The sequence below is a fragment of the Fusarium keratoplasticum genome, chromosome 2 (assembly GCF_025433545.1).
Source record: "Fusarium keratoplasticum isolate Fu6.1 chromosome 2, whole genome shotgun sequence".
Lineage (NCBI taxonomy): Eukaryota > Fungi > Ascomycota > Sordariomycetes > Hypocreales > Nectriaceae > Fusarium > Fusarium keratoplasticum.
This window is the reverse complement of record NC_070530.1, coordinates 1,995,238-2,013,452: the sequence shown is the minus strand read 5'-3', so window position 1 is coordinate 2,013,452 and position 18,215 is coordinate 1,995,238. Positions and strand designations below refer to the sequence as shown.

General features: G+C 52.5%; 4 protein-coding genes across 4 annotated transcripts; 2 read left to right on the top strand and 2 right to left on the bottom strand.

Moving 5' to 3' along the window:
- Nucleotides 1-571: 571 nt before the first annotated feature.
- NCS57_00254400 (Alpha-aminoadipate reductase) lies at nucleotides 572-3,382 on the top strand (the record flags this gene model as incomplete). The annotated part of the gene is made up of 2 exons (XM_053052573.1): nucleotides 572-712; nucleotides 770-3,382. 2 exons carry the CDS (start codon nucleotides 572-574, stop codon nucleotides 3,380-3,382), a joined length of 2,754 nt encoding a protein of 917 aa, XP_052917819.1.
- A 2,280-nt stretch (nucleotides 3,383-5,662) lies between these two features.
- Nucleotides 5,663-8,185, top strand: NCS57_00254300 (Clr5 domain-containing protein; the record flags this gene model as incomplete). The annotated part of the gene is made up of 4 exons (XM_053052572.1): nucleotides 5,663-5,808; nucleotides 5,865-6,095; nucleotides 6,152-6,427; nucleotides 6,559-8,185. The coding sequence occupies 4 exons, from the start codon at nucleotides 5,663-5,665 to the stop codon at nucleotides 8,183-8,185; spliced, it is 2,280 nt and encodes a 759-aa protein (XP_052917818.1).
- Nucleotides 8,186-9,252: 1,067 nt separating this feature from the next.
- NCS57_00254200 (uncharacterized protein) lies at nucleotides 9,253-9,660 on the bottom strand (the record flags this gene model as incomplete). Its single annotated transcript, XM_053052571.1, has 1 exon — nucleotides 9,253-9,660. The coding sequence occupies exon 1, from the start codon at nucleotides 9,544-9,546 to the stop codon at nucleotides 9,253-9,255; it is 294 nt and encodes a 97-aa protein (XP_052917817.1). The 5' UTR covers nucleotides 9,547-9,660.
- A 2,347-nt stretch (nucleotides 9,661-12,007) lies between these two features.
- NCS57_00254100 (RNA helicase) lies at nucleotides 12,008-14,230 on the bottom strand (the record flags this gene model as incomplete). Its single annotated transcript, XM_053052570.1, has 1 exon — nucleotides 12,008-14,230. The coding sequence occupies one exon, from the start codon at nucleotides 14,228-14,230 to the stop codon at nucleotides 12,008-12,010; it is 2,223 nt and encodes a 740-aa protein (XP_052917816.1).
- Nucleotides 14,231-18,215: the final 3,985 nt, after the last annotated feature.

The window sequence follows — 18,215 nt, the reverse complement described above, 5'->3', positions numbered from 1 at the left end:
CTTGCTTGAGTTCCTCGGATTTGATTTTGCCCGCCTTGCTTGCTCGCTTGCTTGCTTGCCCAACATGTCGCCACTGCCTAGCGACCGGGGCTCCTTGCTCCCAGACCCAACAAGTGACCTACACTGGGGCGATGATCGTGGGGGTATTTTATTCTATGTCTACGGCATAACACAACACATCGCTCACCTGGTGCCTAAACATTCACGAGATATTCGCATCCAATGCGAAGCGTGTGCCCGACAGGACATGTGTTATTAAGACTCGGAGCTCGCTGAAGACTTCATCGCCAACACCCTAGACCTCAAGTCTGTCATTCCAGCCCTGCATCTTTCCGACAGTGGTGAGTTGAGTGGCGGTCATCTCGACGGCCAAGACTGCCTGGCAGCTCAGGCGTCCTGCAGGGAGCAAGATCCCAGCGTCGTTGTCGGTCCCGATTCCATCCCTACCCTGAGCTATACGAGCGGCAGCGAGGGTAGGCCGAAGGGCGTTCAGGGGCGTCATTACTCGCTCACCTACTACTTCCCCTAGATGGCAGAGAGGTTTGGCCTTTCGGAGCGGGACAGATTCACCATGCTCTCCGGCATTGCCCATGATCCGATCCAAAGAGACATTTTCACGCCGCTCTTTCTGGGTGCCGTGATAGTCGTCCCTCCAGCTGAGGTCATCACGTACGGATTGTTAGCCGAATGGATGCATGAACACAAGACCACCGTCACTCATTTGACTCCTGCCATGGGCTAGATCCTTGTTGGTGGTGCCACAACTCAGTTCCATTCTCTTCGGAATGCCTTCTTTGTCGGAGATCTTCTCACCAAAAAGGACTGCAAGAAGCTACACGATCTCGCGCCCAACACCACCGTCATAAACCTCTTTGGATCGACCGAGTCGCAACGCGCAGCGCCCTTTTTCGAGGTCCTGAGAAAAGCCAAGGATCCGGCTTTTCTCGAGTCCGTGCCGGATATCATTCCGGTTAGCCAAGGCATGAAGGATGTTCAGCTCTTGGTCGTTGACTGTGAGGACAGACACAAACTGTGCGAAGAAGGCGAGCAAGGCGAGCTATGGATCAGGGCTGGAGGTTTGGCCGAGGGATACCTCGGCGATGACGACAGGACAGCAGAACTCAACCAGTCCAAGTTCGTTCCCAACTGGTTTGTTGACCCTGCCAAGTGGGCACAGCAGGACAAGCACCAGAACCTCCCCCATTACAAGGGTCCGCGAGACCGTCTGTACCGAACTGGTGATCTTGGCCGGATCCGCCCCGACGGAAGTGTCGAGTGTACAGGCCGGATTGATTTTCAAGTCAAGATCCGCGGCTTCCGGATAGAGCTGGGCGAGATCGACATCAATTTGCCCCGGCACCCATTCGTACGTGAAAACGTCACAGTTGTTCGAAGAGACAAGGACGAGGAGCAGACACTTGTCACGTACTTTTTCCCAGAGACGAAGCGGTGGTTCCAGCACCTCCAACCCCATGACGATGGGGAAGCCATCGAGCAGGAAATCGCCTACGAGACCATGGCCGGAATGCTCAGACGATTCAAGCTGTTGTCTGACGACTGCAAGAAGTTCCTAGCGGCCAAGGTTCCCAAGTACGCTGTTCCCAGCATGTTTATTCCTCTAGCCCGAATGCCCTTGAATCCGAACGGCAAGATTGACAAGCCCGCGCTCCCCTTCCCCGACGAAGCAGATCTTCTTCAAGTCGCCAAAAGGAGGGCTTCGTCAGTGATTGCCAGCATGACCGACACTCAAGCTCGACTGGCCAAAATATGGGCATCAGCTCTCCCTAACCGCACTGCACGTATGTTTGTGCCTGGATCCAACTTCTTTGATGAAGGCGGCCACTCAATCCTTGCACAACAGATGTTTTTCCGCCTCAAGAAGGAGTGGAAGGATATTGATGTGCCAGTCAATGTTATTTTCCGGTCGCAGACTCTCGAAGCCCTCGCCGCGGAGATCGACAGAGCCCAGGACCCCATTGGCCTGCGACTGGACGCGATGCCTCTTATCGGAGATGGCACCACGGAGGACGAGGCATACGCCGCGGATGCGAGGGATCTAGCGTCTCAGCTTCCCGAGTCCATCCCGCAAGCACCCGGGCCTCAGAGTTACACAGAGGCTGGGCCCACGGTGCTTTTGACTGGTGCGACAGGCTTCCTCGGCTCCTATGTCCTACACGAGCTCCTCGATGGCCCTAGGAGAGCGCATGTAATCGCGCACGTCAGAGCCAAGGATGCAGCGGCAGGCTTGGCACGCGTCGAGGCGGCAACAAAGGCCTACGGCTTGTGGTCCCCAAGCTGGACGAGCACAAACAGACTTCAAGTTGTGGTGGGAGATATATCCAAGCCACGCCTCGGCCTGCTCGAGGAGACATGGGATCACCTCTCCAATACGGTAGACCTAGTCATCCACAACGGCGCCCAGGTCAACTGGATGCTGCCGTACTCCAGCATGCGGGCGGCCAATGTGCTGAGCACGCTAGACTGTATCCGACTTTGCTCGACAGGGAAGCCCAAGCGACTAGCATTCGTCAGCTCAACCTCGACGCTAGACAATGACCACTACGTGCAGCTCTCTCGAGATGTCGAGACTGGCGTGCCTGAGGCTGATGACCTTGAGGGCAGCCGTAAGGGCCTTGGCACAGGCTATGGCCAGTCCAAGTGGGCGAGCGAGTTTGTCATTCGCGAAGCCGGGCGGAGGGGCCTTGTAGGAGCCATTATCCGACCCGGATACATCACAGGCGATTCAGCATCGGGCATTTCCGTCATGGACGACTTCCTGGTCCGCCTATGGAAGGGCTGCTTGCAGGTGGGAGCGCGCCCTGACATTGCAAACACGCTCAATGCAGTCCCTGTTACGCAGATCAGCCGTATCGTCGTTGCCGCAGCGTTCCATCTCTCCGCTACTACTGAGCAATCACTGGGCGTGGCTCAGGTCACCAGTCACCCACGCTTAAGACTGAATGAGTGGATGGGTGCCCTCGAGCTCTATGGATATGGCGTGCCCAAGGTACCATACCAGGAGTGGTGCACCAAGGTCATCGACTACACAAGTGACGATAGCAAGGAGGAACACGCTCTGCTCCCGCTGTTCCACTTTGCGGTGGGTAACCTGCCCGCAAACACCATTGCTCCCGAGTTGGATGATAGCAATGCCGTAGCAGCTCTGCGGTCATATGATGAAGGGAACGAGAGTCGGGATGCAAAATCTTCTCCGAGCACACTTGATATGGATATCCTTGGCATGTACTTGGCGTATCTGGTTGCAGTTGGATTCCTACCACCGCCGACAGAGAAGGGCGAGCATGAGCTGCCAAAGGTTGACGAGGCAAGGTTACAGGCCATTGCTGCAGATAGCTTGGGTGGTAGATCTGCAAGGCCGTAGATGTCATAAAAGGGATAGTAAAAGGACCCCATCAGTGGGCCAATGTTTAAACGGGCATGGCAACACCGTCGATTGATCTTGTTGAGGCGCGAGGGGCATGAACATGCCGTTGCGTTACTGCAGGAATGAGACATGCAACCGGCCCCCTCACCTTGAACCGGTACAATCACTCCAGACAAAGCCAGGTATAGTAGTGTATGCTATTGATCATGGCCGAGGTGCCATGCTACCTTGGCAATCATGTTTCATCTTGGGATATTGCACTAGCTGACAACCTACCTCGGATATAACGAATAGACACCATGCGAGTAGGTATGAATGAGTTGGTGATTAACTCTGTGCGCAGGTATACACACGCCCGATTCTCCAACAATCAGCTTGCTTTTCTCGACCACAGTCGAACCAGTCTGTCCCTTTCTCTTCCTGGGAGCGGCCCATCCAAATTAGCCTCTATCTCACGCCCAGAACGAGTGCAAATATCAAATGACTTGATCTCTGGACTAAACGGAGATGGGCAAGGGCTTGGGGACTGATTATACAATTTGAGTTTCAAAAGGAGCAGTTTCATTCGTTCCCTATACCAGTAGGTTCTATTTAACTTTGACAACAGTCTATTACCTAGGCGCCTCTACATAGTAACTAGTATCCAACCATCTCTTGAAACCTAAACCCAGTTCCCCACTTGATAATCTCATAAATCATACCTCCATCAGGTGCATTAAATCGAGTCCCTGAAAGCAAATGATGTCGTAGTGTGTTGAGCAGCATACATGGCCCAAAAGGCCTCTGCATTAGCAGAAGGTATCTTCTACTTTTGCCGCTGGCATAGTGGCCTATTGTGTTCCACATCATGCAAAAAGCCCATAGAGTGGGCTACAGAGTCTTTGTATCAACTCTGTAGGTGTCTGTCTATTAGCATTGGATGGGTCAGATATTAGGGGCGAGCAAGGGTCAGACTAACCCATCAAACTGAGACCCTACTCCAAAGAGTTCGAGGTCCATCTCAGCCTGGGAACGACCACCAGAAACGCTGCCACGAGGGACAGCATCACCTTCAGGTGGAAGGGAGCCTCGGCGGCATCTCATGCTGGACGTATCATCCTTGGCCCCGCTGGAGACAATGATGCTTGCACAAGTTAGCAAGAGGGTGTATCCACAGCCGTGACATACTCATTGCTTCCTGAGTTGTGTGTCTGAGGGTCCATGTTGGCTGTAGATGGCAAGTGAGGGAGGAAAGGAAGGATGGTGGGGAACGCGATGGTGATGATAGGATGCTGGAGAATATGGATAAAGAAAAGATTAGAACAAAAGAACAATGGCATTTCCAGGCCTCTTAATGTTTCTCGAGCCCTTCTCCTCGCCTACTTTCTTCGCCCGATAATGGCCTTCTCATGCCAGCAGCAAGCCACCCTCACTCTCGTGTTCGAGAACATCCCTACTCTAGCAGGATTTCAGCTCGGTCAATGCACCAGAGACAGATATCAATTGGGCAGTCTTCTTTTGATTTCAGGCATACAGCAACCGATCTCTCTCTTACCCTGATTACGTAGCTGTCAGATTCGATGGTGAATGGGCAGTTACTTTTTGCAAAAGAGGACAAAGCCTCGTTGTCGTGAGGCGAAATGCGACAAAGATGCGCGGTGACAATTAGGGGGGGTTGCTGCGGTCCACACTTGCTTCGAGTCGCATTGTTCATTGGGCATTCATCTTTTGGGTTGCGGTGTGAGGCAGGTGGTGGCTTGTTTCGGATCTGCAATGTCCTCCCTGCTGACGAGCGGCAGAGGAGAATATAGAATGGCAGGTTGTGATTGGCTTTTCATCTTTTGTATCGAGACGTAATTGGCTCCTATTCTTTTGCAAGTTCTTGGCCTTCTTCTCTGTTTGGCAGGGGCATCTAAGGCGGCCGAAAGGCAAACACATGTTGGGCGAACCATGGGTCGTGACACAGGCAGGCAGACATGGTGTATAAGAAGCCCCCCTAACGCCTCCCCTCATGTCATCCAACACTCTCCATAAACTCATCAACAATTTTTTAATCAACTCATCAACCACTCTCCACAACCTCATCAGTCCCTTTCCACAAACTCTTCAATACGTTCGATCAGCACTCCTCTTCAGCACCGTCCATCTACAATTTCTCCCTGCGCATTACCTCTTGTCCTTATCCAGCCTCTTTCTGGTCCCTTCTTAATTGCGCTGCTTTCTCAAATCCACGCCTACATACCTACACACTTCCCGCCTTCAGGGTACAGGAGCGCACCTCAGCCTGATCTCGTCAACATGGATTCGGACCCCAAGTTCTTGCACATTCCATACAACAAGCGATGGGAGTACTTGAAGGAGACCATCATCCAGCTATACACTGAGGGCAACAGCGTGGACCAAGTAGCCTCCAGAATGAAGTCAGAGTATTCTTTTGATGCTTTGTAAGTCCCAATCCCAACCTGGCTTCCAGTACCTAGGTACTAACCTTGACATCGAGGCCGAGTGCCTACAAGTACCAGTTCAAAAAATGGGGCATCAAGAAAAGCACTTCTTCCAAGGTCAAGGCCCAGGCCGTCAAGGTGCAATTGAAGAGGAAGAGAGATGCAAGTACTTCTGACCTCACCGTCGTCGAAGGCGGACGTGAGAAGTCGCTGGATAAGAAGAAACTAAAGCGCTTTCTCCAAGACGACCTCAGACGTCGCCATGAGCCCACACTGGCAGGCGGCATGTAAGTTCTCCCAGCAACAATTTCTAAGCCCGTTGCTGATTATTTACTCTGTCTAGCTTCTTGCGCATGAATCTTCCATACAACGCCCTTGTTGCTAATTTCATCCACCCAGGCGGTCCACCATCACCATTTGCTTCCGTCTCTCATCACAACTCTCCGGCAAACATCATAGTCAACAGCCCCGACAGCCATCGCACCCCTTCTTCTCAGCCAGTTGAACCTTCGCCAACGACCCAGCTGATACGAGATAAAGCCCATCTGGAAAGAGCAGACCTCTTCATCCAAGGGCAGTACCAGGAGTTGCTGCTCCAACTAGGTCGGGAAGAGCGCAAGTGAGTGTTATGATTTCACGATGGATGGTTTCATCGAACCATGACTGACCTTACTCTCAACATAGAGTCGTGGCAGACTAGTTACATGACTTCTAGATTCATTCCTTCATGACCGCCAAGTACTGGGGTAGAGGTCCTGAAACCTGGACTCCTGGCCAAATTGCTGCAAAGACCCTTGGTTCACTCGCGTGGGAAGACTCGGCTGCTACTGCCGGTGACGCATCAACACCCAGAGCTTCTCGCATCGCAGTCGATCCACCATCCCAGCTCTGTCGATGGAGTATTCACTACCACAGTGACATGAAATATGAGTCTGTGCCGTCACCGCCGCCTGAGAATCACAACGAGCAGGACATTGAGGATGAGTCAACATGGTTACCATGGGATGCTTCCCGTCACCACCTCACACCTACAGACACAATGAGATCGGTGCTCTCAGACAACAGTTTCTCACGCATCGACGAGCACGACGTCCCGCTATCCACATCATCGATAACGGGTGCGGTAAATCGTTCTCAAGACCAGATCGAGGTAGACTCGTGGGGATTTGCCATCATGGCAAGGAATCTGGGATCTTTGCGTGCTTTAGAAGGAAAGGATAAAGAGGCGGTGCCTCCCCATCAGTTGAAGCATATACACCCTTTTCACCTTGCTGCCTCACACTTGGATGGAGCCCACAACTGCTGCTTGATCCTCAATCACCTTATGGCCTCTCTCTGGGGGGAATTCAGCTTGAGGAGGAATTTTACGAACGGTCTTGGGCATACAGTCCTGGACTCACTCATGATCAACATACTCCGGTCGCACACCTCGGTTAGCCCAAGAGAGGTATGTCAAGGCTTCGAGAAGCAGAACCGGTTCCCAGGGGAAGAGGTGGACATCTGCGGTCGATGGGACGCTGATTCGAGGTGCATCCGACAACTCTACGCTTCGGGCAGATGCACGATTCCGTTCGAATGGAAGCACCCCTACTGTCACACGTCAGTTCAGGCAATTTGTCATTCAATCGTCACCTTATTCATGGCAGACCTCGCTCCCGACATCAATCTCCCCAGTGGTTTATTCTCAAAGCGTTGTGGCTGCTGCGGCAAGAACCTTCAGCTCTTTCCACTCCATACCCTAGTTATGGTAGCATTCTATCTAGGAGACCGTGGAGCCCCGGGGGAGACCATGTTTGGCGCAATTGCAACTTTGAGCTGCATGCTCGCCAACTACGCAAACCCTACCATGGCTGCTGACATATCTGTTTCTGAGCTATTTGGGACTGATACGGGCGAGGAATGCACACATAGCTCCGTCACGCCTTCAGAGCTTGCCTCACTTGTGCCAAATGAAGTGGTCGAATCCTGGGCGCGTGACCGGCAACGTGGCTGGAGAGCATTTATTGCTGTATTGGACTTTGCCATTTCAGAGTGGGATGAAGGCGATGATGACGGCCCACTATCTAAAAGCCAAGGCCTTGGAGTTCTCTGGGCAGCCTCACAGACCGAGATGCTGACCTATCGTCGAATCGAGACGATTGACCCCTGGGTTTCTGGTAGATTTGATATCCAGCAGTTATTGCAAGGCCTCGACGATGGACTAGGGCCAACCAACATCCCGCTCTACTGGGACGGCTTAATGTCGAATTTTGGCTCTGAGGGTTGGTTCAACAACATGGAGTTCTATCCGGCCGCCCAAGACGTGTGCACGAGCTACTTTATGAACTTGGAGGACTGGGGCCGTACAACCTTTATTGATGCTCCTATGGCAATATGAAGACATCATAATGATGGTCAGTGGTTCATGATCATAATGTCTGGTAAATGCATGGATAGTTTTTAGGTAACCTTTCTCAAGCCTGTCCTTGGTAGATGTTAATTTGACCGATGCCTCCCTACCTAGCTTAGCAGTGCACGCTCTTCTCATTCTCACAATAGTAGCCCTTGAGTCCTCTAAGATGCACTCAACTACGGCGACCACCCTTCATGCCGCGTGGTTTGGCCTCTCCAGAACGGGATGTGCATATTGCATAAGGAATAAGTTCGAGTGCACAAAGTATGCACGTCTATTTCTACCTAAGAAGATGCTTTGAAGCGAGATGAATCTCGCTGAGCCGAGATGAAGAACTCGGTCGAGGTGGAGAGCGTCGTCAGTGGGTCGGTCCGACTTGGCGGCGGCTGCCTAATCAGCCTTGCACACCGCCCGGCAGAATCCATCTATAAAGCTCCGCCTCGCATTCGCCCTTTACTTGTTTTTTCTCTTTCTTCTTCATACTTACCTTATTCCGATTTACCTCGCTCAAGAAGGAGGGAAATCAGCGTGGAGGGCCTGCATTGCACATCGCGGAGTCGCTCCATGCTCCATTGTCCTTCGGGGCCATGGGGGGTGTAATTTTTGATTTATCACGTTTTCATTGTGCGCTCGGCTTGATGCTGGGACATGAGGAAGATCGAAGTGAAATGGAGTGTCAATGCGACCGTGGACCATTTCCGATGGAAGAGTCCTGCTGGTTGTTGGGCATCGAGTCGACGTGGCGTTCATGAAGTCAACAGGCTCGCGTGGAGAGACGCGTCTGGTTTAGCGTTTACGGTTGTCGAGGTGACGGGATTCGCCACAACACAAAGGATCATCAACTGCAGGGCGGCGGCATGTCATGGAGATCTGTTCTACAGGTCACTCATTTTACACGTGGTGATGGAAGAAACGTTGCTCGCGTTCATTGATCGTGCAAGTTGTTGTACAGAATAACCCAAATAATCCTACACTCCATCCATACCAGTCCATGTCCCAATATCATTACAGTCTCCCATTCCTCCTCCCATCATAACTTTGTGTGTCCTCCATTACTGCTTCTTCCATTGTCCGGCATTCTCGACGCCCTTGGAGACGCTGTCAAGTCCGCCCTGGACGCCGGTGCCCAGATTGCCCACCGCGTCGCCAAGGGGACGGCCGAGGTCACCAGTGGCGGCTGTCACGGTGTCGCCAACGCCTCGGGTCGCCGCGCCGGTGACGTTGCCGACTGTGCGTCCAAGGCCGCCAACCGTGTTGCCCAGCGTGCTGGTGAGGAACTGAGCGGCTCCGGTAACGCCTTCGGTGGCCGAGTCGGCCGTGGTCTTCTTGTCGTCGGTCAGACCCATTGTGGATGTGTGGTTTGTTTGTTTGGTAGTGGTAGGTAGTTTGTTTTTGAAGTTGATTTTTTGTAGACGGCGAATATTCGCTTGATGATCTGGTAGAAGATTCTGTTTATTCCGTGGAAGCTTTCGCCTCTTTAAATCCCCTTGGTGGCACTCATCTCAAGATCTCGCCCAGGTCAAGCAGGTCGAATTACATCACCATATGACGTCAACCCGGGCTGTCATCTCGACGCCTCGATTGGATTCGCAGGATCGACAATTAGCCATCAACCACCCCCTAGGAGCTCTAAAATGACGTCCTTGGACACATAATTACGCGGTCAGCGTTTGAGAATCGCCTGGAGGTGCCCATGTCCGCGATATTATAGGGTAGCCGAGGTCCGGCTAGCATCATCTCGAGACCACGGCGTCGTGAGGCTTGATGTCATTCTCCGAGAGGCGCCACTCTCACTAGACCCTTGATGATCGATGGAATTTGTTGGGGACACCCTCTCGCAACTGACTTCACATAGGGATAATGTCAGATTGATGGGACGGACTGTTCACCGGGATCTCTGTCAATATTCCGAGTGTTGGCTTGTGGGACTATGCAGCCCTCTTGGATCGAGGCGGACGCGGTTATCAGGGTATTGTCAAGGTCATTTTCAGGCAGGTGACACAAGAGAAGCAACTGGATAGGTATTCCTGTGCCGAGATGAGGAAGAGGTGGCATTTCCACAAGTAGCCCTTACCAGCCTCCACGTTCCATCAATAGCATCATTCGAGTCTATAACATCAGCGATTATCCACCGGCATGTAGCCAGACCCATATTGGTTCGAAAAGTGAGCTTCACAATGGGTCATCAAGTGTTTGAGTTTGTATTTGAGCTCAAGACACGGTTGCTTCTTGGTGGGTGGTGACGGAACTGCCCGCAAGCTCGTTGACGAGGCGATAGTCAATCTGAGAGATGCTTTTGGGCTCGGAATGGAAGAGAGGAGAGCCACAGAGCCACAGACACATGGCTGACTCGTGGATTGCCTTCTAGATTCGATCTGGCCGATTCCTCAACCTACAGCGCAATACCGCTGGGTTGAACCAAAGCTGGTCGAGAAGCACCCCGACTGGGTGATTGTGCAGAACTCGCTCACCAATGACTCACCCCCTTGTTATAACATGACATCTTACAAGATGGCTTGCCGCATTGCGTGCTTCCTCACAATCTACTTCCTGCATGCCTGCCTTCTGGTTTGGCCCTCAATAACGGGGTGTAGTCCCGCTTGACAACCCCTCAAACACACATATGCAGCTGCGCACAAGACCAAACCCAATCACGCACGACAACTAGACAAGGGAACCAGGCTGTCGTTCGTTTCGAAACCCCTCATGATGTCACTTCAAGGCGGTGCCTCAATCCCCCCGCACTTCCGCCTGCCCAAGGAACGATAGTGGCGGGCTGCCAGGGAGATGTGAGGTTCCTTGTCTTCGTACTCTGCCCCTTTTCCTTATGCACGCGATTTCTTAGAACTCCAAAGTATGGAACTGATCTTTGGGCAGAATCTGTTCACTTCGAACAAGTTGACCCAAGTCGAAACGACTGTGGTCATGGCGAGGAGGAAGTCTCCCTTGAGGTCTTTTGGGAATTAAGGCTCTTTGAGGAGTTGCAGTGACTCCGCAATGGAGGAAGCACTTAGAAGAGGCCGTCAGTGGCCGGCATGTCACTAAATGGTGCTGAACAGTCACTAGGTCACTGCAAGTCCTACGCAAGCGTGGTGAAACCATCGTCGACCGCCCCCGACTTAAGCACTTTGCCCAGACCAACCTGCATATGCCTTGGTCAGGTTCTCACACCTTGCAAGAATATTGTAATAACCTGCTTGGAACGGGAACGAGAGAGAACCTGGCGGCTAAAGGGAATCCATGTCCATCACCCCCTGCATGATGACGAGGATGACGGGATGCACAGGAAGAATCTCAGAGGGGCACGAAGAGGCTCGGCCTATGGCTCTAGGTGGTCAGAAGACTACGGAACCAAGGCCCCCAAAGCACATGCCATGTTTTCCTAGCAAGGAGCAAGTCGTGGGGGTTCCGGGATGGGGCAGCTTCGACATCTTGTCAACTTTCCCAGGCCCAGTTTCAACATGTTGATGACGACTGTTGCCAAGTACTGTCACGAAACAGGACCTTCGTAACGAAATCACAAAGCGCCGCCCCTAACCGTCGTGAATGCTAATCGAACATCCGCCTTGGACATGGTTCCTCTGTTAGAGGCACCGGAGTGAAGTTCGATGCCGCTCACGGGTGATATTCCCTTAGAAGAGAAGCACTAAGCCATTACTGCACATGCATTCGAACAACAAACGTGATCACGGAGAAATGACGCCTAAGAAATGCCTTTCAAGAGGTACTTGAACTGAAAGAAAAAAACAAGGGCATGACCGCCCGGCTTTTGATGGTCTATCTCAAACTAGAAATGCAACCCGCTACTTAACCAATATTAAACTCGTCGGCAGCAGAATTCATCATCATCATGCTCTTCTTCTTGATAATGTTCTGGTTCCGCCACTCGTCACCCGCCTGCTGCTCCTGGTCCTTCTCGACACCCTTGTTGTTGCGCTTCTTCGTCTTCCTCTCCACGCCCGCGCCGATGCCGCCCGGCGCCTCTCTCAGTCCGTAACTCTTGGCCGTGTGACCCAGGTGCAGCTCCGAAATGTCAAAGTGCTTCCTCTCCTCCTTGGTGTGGGTAGCGTACGCCCTGATGTGGGACTTGAAGCCGTTTCGGGCGAGTTCGAGTCGCTTCGTGTCTTCGAGAAGGCGCTGCTCGATGTGTAGCTGGAGGCTTTCGGCCTTGTCGTGGTAGGAAGTGCCATCGTCGGGCTTGGCAGATGTTTCGACGGGGAACTCAAGCTTGGTCATCATTCCCTTTTGAAGGATCGAATCATAAGACTGGGGCGTTGGAGGTGTGGATGACTTGAGAAGCTCGATATAACCCTCCTCTGTTCCGGGAAGAAGGAAAAGGAGGGCGTCACCGGGCCTTCCAGCTCGAGCAGTTCTACCAACACGGTGGATATGATCCGCAAAGCTGAAAGCAGGATCGTATTCGATGACCAGATCAACAGATGGAATATCGAGACCTCGCGAGGACACATCGGTGGTGATCAGGAGAGAGGGCGATTTGCAGGCAGAGAATGATCGTAGAGTAGCTGTTCGGACGGGCTGCGACAAAGATCCGTGCATTCGGTGCAGAACGACCTCGGGGCTTGCGGGTGACGTGATATATGCTGCCTTGGCCACCGTCTTGGAGATCGACTCCGCGTCTTTCGAAGATGCCACAGGTGCCTCGTCATTGTTAGGATCCCGCAACATCTCGTAGTGAAAGTCGACCGAGTCTGCGCAAGAGATAAAGATGATGGCCTTCATAGTCTTTCCTCGCCGGGAAAAGGTGGACTTGAGATAAGATATCAAGGTGACGAGACGAAGCTTGGCGGGAACAATCGAGTAGTACTGGTGAAGCTGTGCCGGCGCCGTCATGGCCGTTTTGTCAATCTCCACCTCGCCCTCCTCCTTCTTGGCTGCCAGGAACGTCGCGTCTGCCAGACTCATCTCTCCCAGTTTCTGAACGTTCATCTTCATAGTAGCCGAGCAAAGCACAGTGACTCTCCGGTCAGGAAGAGACTTGAGTGGTGTCCCATCGGCGAGCTTGTCAGAGACGTCAACCTTGCGGAGAGCTGCAATAGTCTTCTTCAAGTCATCCTCGAAACCCAAGTCCATCAGACGATCTCCCTCATCCAGAATCAGCCATCGAACAGTGCCGAGATCGAGAGCCTTGGTGTTATCAATGTGATCGGCAAGTCGTCCAGGTGTTGCGACCAAAAAGTTGACGCCCTTTCTTATGCGCGCCTTCTCAGCCTTCTTTGACTCTCCTCCGGTGATTGCTGTCGACACAAGCCAAGGGAACGGCCGAATAAGTTGTTCCAGTACGGTGTGAGTTTGCTTGGCGAGTTCGCGAGTAGGTGACACGATGATGGCAAAGACTCCAGAGTCGCGGTGAATCTGAGCCTTGCCCTTCTCACTGAGGAGCAGAACGCGATGCAAGATTGGCAAGAGATAAGAAAAGGTCTTTCCGGAACCTGTCTCAGCTTGCACAAATGCATCTGAGCTGTTTTCCAACATGTGAGGAATAACCTTCTTTTGGATAGCCGTGGGACGCTCCAAGTTCATCTTTGCCAGCTCATCGACGAGGCGGGCGGACAATGTCAAAGTGCCAAAGCTGGCAACATCTGAGAGAGGAGCATTGGTTGGTTCCGGAGCGGTCCAGTCTGATTGCTTCTCTTCCAAATCCGTCTTTTGGGCAGGGTTGTAAGAGAACAGCCGTGAGATGACCTGCCTTCCCTTGTCCGCATGAGGGTTTCGAGGTTGGCCTGAGGCGGAGGATCCTTGGGCGTCAGTGTCTGCAGGCTTTGGTCGTGAAAAGCTCCTAGGGGCTGCCCTGTAGTCGGAATGGCCATATCCTCCATCATCTGTCCTCTGGCGTTTCGTCGATCTTTGCTCATCAAAACCGTCTCCTGTAGGCTTCGGCTTGGATGCGCCCAACCTTGCCGACTTCTCGGCCTGTTTCCTATCACGCCAGCGACCACCCTTGAACTTGACTTGGGGCTTAATAGGTCCAGACCCCAGCTCAAAGTTCAAGAGCATCCCATCGTCAGCCATGGTTGCGGTTGTTGTTTGAGTTGGTTGAGGTGAGAGGTGGGGCTTGCACTCGATATCTTGAAGCTTGGGATATTTTTTTTTCTTCCTCTCTCCTTGGGGCTTATCGATAAGGTGGGTGGACACCGTTTCTGCCACACTAGTACTAACCGTTTTAGGAAGGCGGGTCTTTGCTGTGATGCTTCAACTCAAGCAAGGCTGGTCTACAATTTGATGTGCTCTTCTCTCACTGTCACGACACCAAATCTGAATAAAGGAGTAGTATATATGAAAGAGTCGAGCGCCAAAGTTTATAAAGCAATGGCAGCCTGTTTTTAGGCATTTCTTCAGATTGTGATTTGGCCCTTTCTCACCTCGCCTTGATAGGTGTCTTGAGTAATGCCTCTCTGAGTCAACAAACGAAGTTCTTGTCCAGACTGCTTGGGAGATTGTGGGATATTATGATGGCATGGCCCTGGGCCTCGATATTTATAGGGAGATACAATTAAAAAAAAAAACCTCAGGCAACACAGCAGGTGCGAGCACTTGCTTCTGAAAGATCCGGGGCAGGATGGCAAGCCTTGCTCAGCGAGATGTTGGTGAGGCCAGCCTCGGGCACCATTTGACCGACCTGCTCCTTACGAATGACAACCATGGGTCTATCGATAAGATCTTATCGATCTTACCACCCATGTTGCACCAGGCCCAGAGCTGTCAGGAATGGGGAAGCCACAATGCCATCCATGATGATTTCAGATGCAATTGAGCTCCGTCGTAAATCCGAGTATAGATTGCCATGACGAAAATAGTTGTCTCATGACCGTCAAAGCGGAAACTCCATGGGGAAAAGACTCGAGTTTAATTGCAACCTCAATGGAAGTCCCTGACTTTCCCGAACTTGACCTGTCAAGTGACCAAGATCCTTTGAGTCATCTCACTAGGAAAGCGCCGAGATTGCGAAAATAAGTTGTCGTTGAAGTTGACGAATAGAGCGGGATGACGCAGTTGGACACGAGGCGGGACAACGAGGCATATTCTCAATCCCGTAGAATCTCGAACCCCGGATTATGGCGCGTAAGCAAGCACAAGGGAGGCGCGCGGATGCAGAGTGATGCAACCGCCATTGTGACACGGTTCGCATTTCAGGAGAACCTGATTGCAGGCGATACAATCCACGCACTGTACCTGACACAAAGGCTGTGAACAAACTAAGCCGATGCTACACATGAGCAACCGTGTTGTTGACACAACCTGATCAGGCAATTGGAAGAAACGTCATGAATCTACAGCAACTTTTCCGCTTTTCAAAGGCTCAATGAGACTCTCTAGTCCAGTCCCTTTCAACCCGTCACATGTTGGAGGTGCTTGTTGTCGTTGTCGTCGGACGTCGGACTGTTCCATCAAGCCGATAGGAATTAAAAGGCTATGCACGACGTCAAGGATCCAAATGCAAGACGGTGATTGATGGAGTTCGGACCGGGGCAAGTGAAAATGCCGATGCGCCTCATTGCAGCTTACAGCCGCTCGGGCTCGGCTAAGCAGCCAAAGAAGGGGAGCTTGGAGACATGAGAGGCAAGGGATATGTCAGCCAGCAGTCAGACGGGGCTCCGTGACATCCGGGCATCGACGGGAGACGGGTCTTTTTCGTCGTCGGCCCTGTTGCCTGGCCATGTGACGGGAACAAATTGTAAACTGCAGCCCTGTGGTTCCCAGCGGTTGGAGCTAGGTAAACTTGGTGCTGACGTTGCCACACTGTTTTTTTTCTCGCTTGTCGCTTTTTTGCCTTTTGCCCTGGGACTGTGGCTAGGGCAGACGGAGTTCCGCTAGAGTGCCCGGATGGCAACCCGGGGGGTTGTGTCTTGCAGACATCGGGGTTAACCGTAGATTTGGTGGTGAACTACTGTACTGGTGCTAAATTACTGCCAGTAATGACTTCGTTTCACTTTATTGCAACGTGGTTGTAGATGATACTTGGTAATTTCCCAAGGTCTGCCACACCTTCTCCAGATTTTCAAATCTCCCACACCGAGGAGAGAAAAAACGTGGATGATAGCCGAGGAAGGTTGTGGCGGCGTATTGCTTTTGTCGATATCCATATCATGATGGGTGGACGGCCCCGACTGGATCCACCTCTGCACGACTGAACACGAGGAAGAGCTGAAAAAAAGAACCCTCATGGACCAGGACAAATAAGAAACGGTCAGGAAGAGCAAAAATTATGAAATCTGAAATTGCATTGACGATTCACAGCCCTCGACCGTCAAGCCTCGAGGTGTCCTCTCCAGGACGGGGCATCTGGGAGAGACCCGACAGGCTGGACGTGGAGTTCCGGCTTCTCCCTTGGGTCCCCACCACCAGCGGGAAGACGAGGTCAGGGCCCGTCCATTGAGGCATGGCAGAGAGGCTAGGGCAGCCGGCAGCCAAGGAAAGTCTAGGACAGCTGCACCGGTTTGTTCTCGCCCCGGCCACCACCACGGACGGAGGCTTGGGGTGTGGCAGAGGCAGAGGGTGGTCAATGACCTCAAGACCCCTGATGATGCGTGCTCGACTCCGGCATCCTGGGCCCTGAAGGATGGACCTGCGTACTGTAACTGTCAAAGGGATCAAGAGTCAAGCAAGAGGGCGTGCCGTCCAGCCGTTGCAATTTGTCGTCATTTTACGCGCATGCCATGTTGTGGCCTGGGAGCCTACGTAGTAAGGTAGGTCGCGTGCGTGGGGACCTTTTCAACCACCAAGCAGAGGACAGAGATATCAGGATCAAATCAATTTCACGTGTGCGTGGTTTCTGGCGCAAAGTGCGTGCTGCGCTGCATTTGACTGGGGGATCCTATGGAGAAAAAGCAATTGACAGAGATCGTCCTAAAAGCAAGCAAGCAACACAGCGAGAAAAAATTGTTGCATGCCGACTAAAATCCACCGGTGATAGGATTCGGTGAAAGGTGATAGGCCGAGGGACAAGAGGCAACGACGCCCTTCCAACCGATTCCTTCTGATAACCAGGATCCTCTTTCTCTCTCTAGGATGCTCGTCTGCATGCACGCAGAGACCTAGCATGGGCATCCAAGCGTCCATTGCAGTCCAGTCCATCAAAGTGGAATTGATCCATGGCCGCCTTTTCCCCCGCGCCCTGACAAGAAGCACTTGACCTGCCAGAAACTGTTCTTCGGGAGCTCTAGGGAGCTTATCAAGGTAACAGAAAAAAAGGCGGAGGATGATCAACACCAAAGCGACGAACCAGGTACAACAACGGCTTGAGTCATTCCAGAACCTCGCCCGCTGAACGCCTTGTCTCCGAGCCCACCCACAGCAGAGGAACCCCCCTGTCGACACACCCACAGAAGGGCCACAGCGGGGTCTTCTGTACGCACACAAGCCGCCGCCTCCGCCGCAGCCAACGCCCGTCACCCTAACTCCGCGCCCCGAAAAGGCCGCGCAGACATCATCGACGGCGGACAGAAAAAAACTGCCCGGCCGGCGTCGTAGCGGTCTAGCCCGCTGCGGAGGGAGCTCACCTTGGGTGGTGGCAGCGTGAGTCGTCCACTGTAAAGCTGTCGGTTGTAGGGCGGGTTTGAAGAGACTTCCCCACACTCGGCGACCTCCCTCTTGCCTTCTGACGCATCCATTTTGTCGCAACCTCGATCGCAGCTGCCATTTACCGTGGTAGGTACGTAGCTTTCTGTATCCACACCGCACCCTCAGGCAAAGAAAAAAAGGCAGCCGCCCCCCCGTCCCCGAGGCCCGGGTCCATGCCGAATCCCACATCCTCGTCCTCCACCAGCAGGTCAAACAATCCTAGACGAACACTTTTTTCTTCGATCTGCCTCCAGCCATTTCTTGAATTCTTTTCCTTCACATTTTTGCTCTTTCTTCCTCCCCTCTACAATTCCTTCCCTATTCTGGCCTGCGCGTTTGTTTGACGGCTTGGGAGCTGTCAAATGAACCTGCAATCGTTAATCATTTCTTCCCTCTAATGTAAGTCAAGTGGTTTTTCTTGTTGTGCATTCTCATT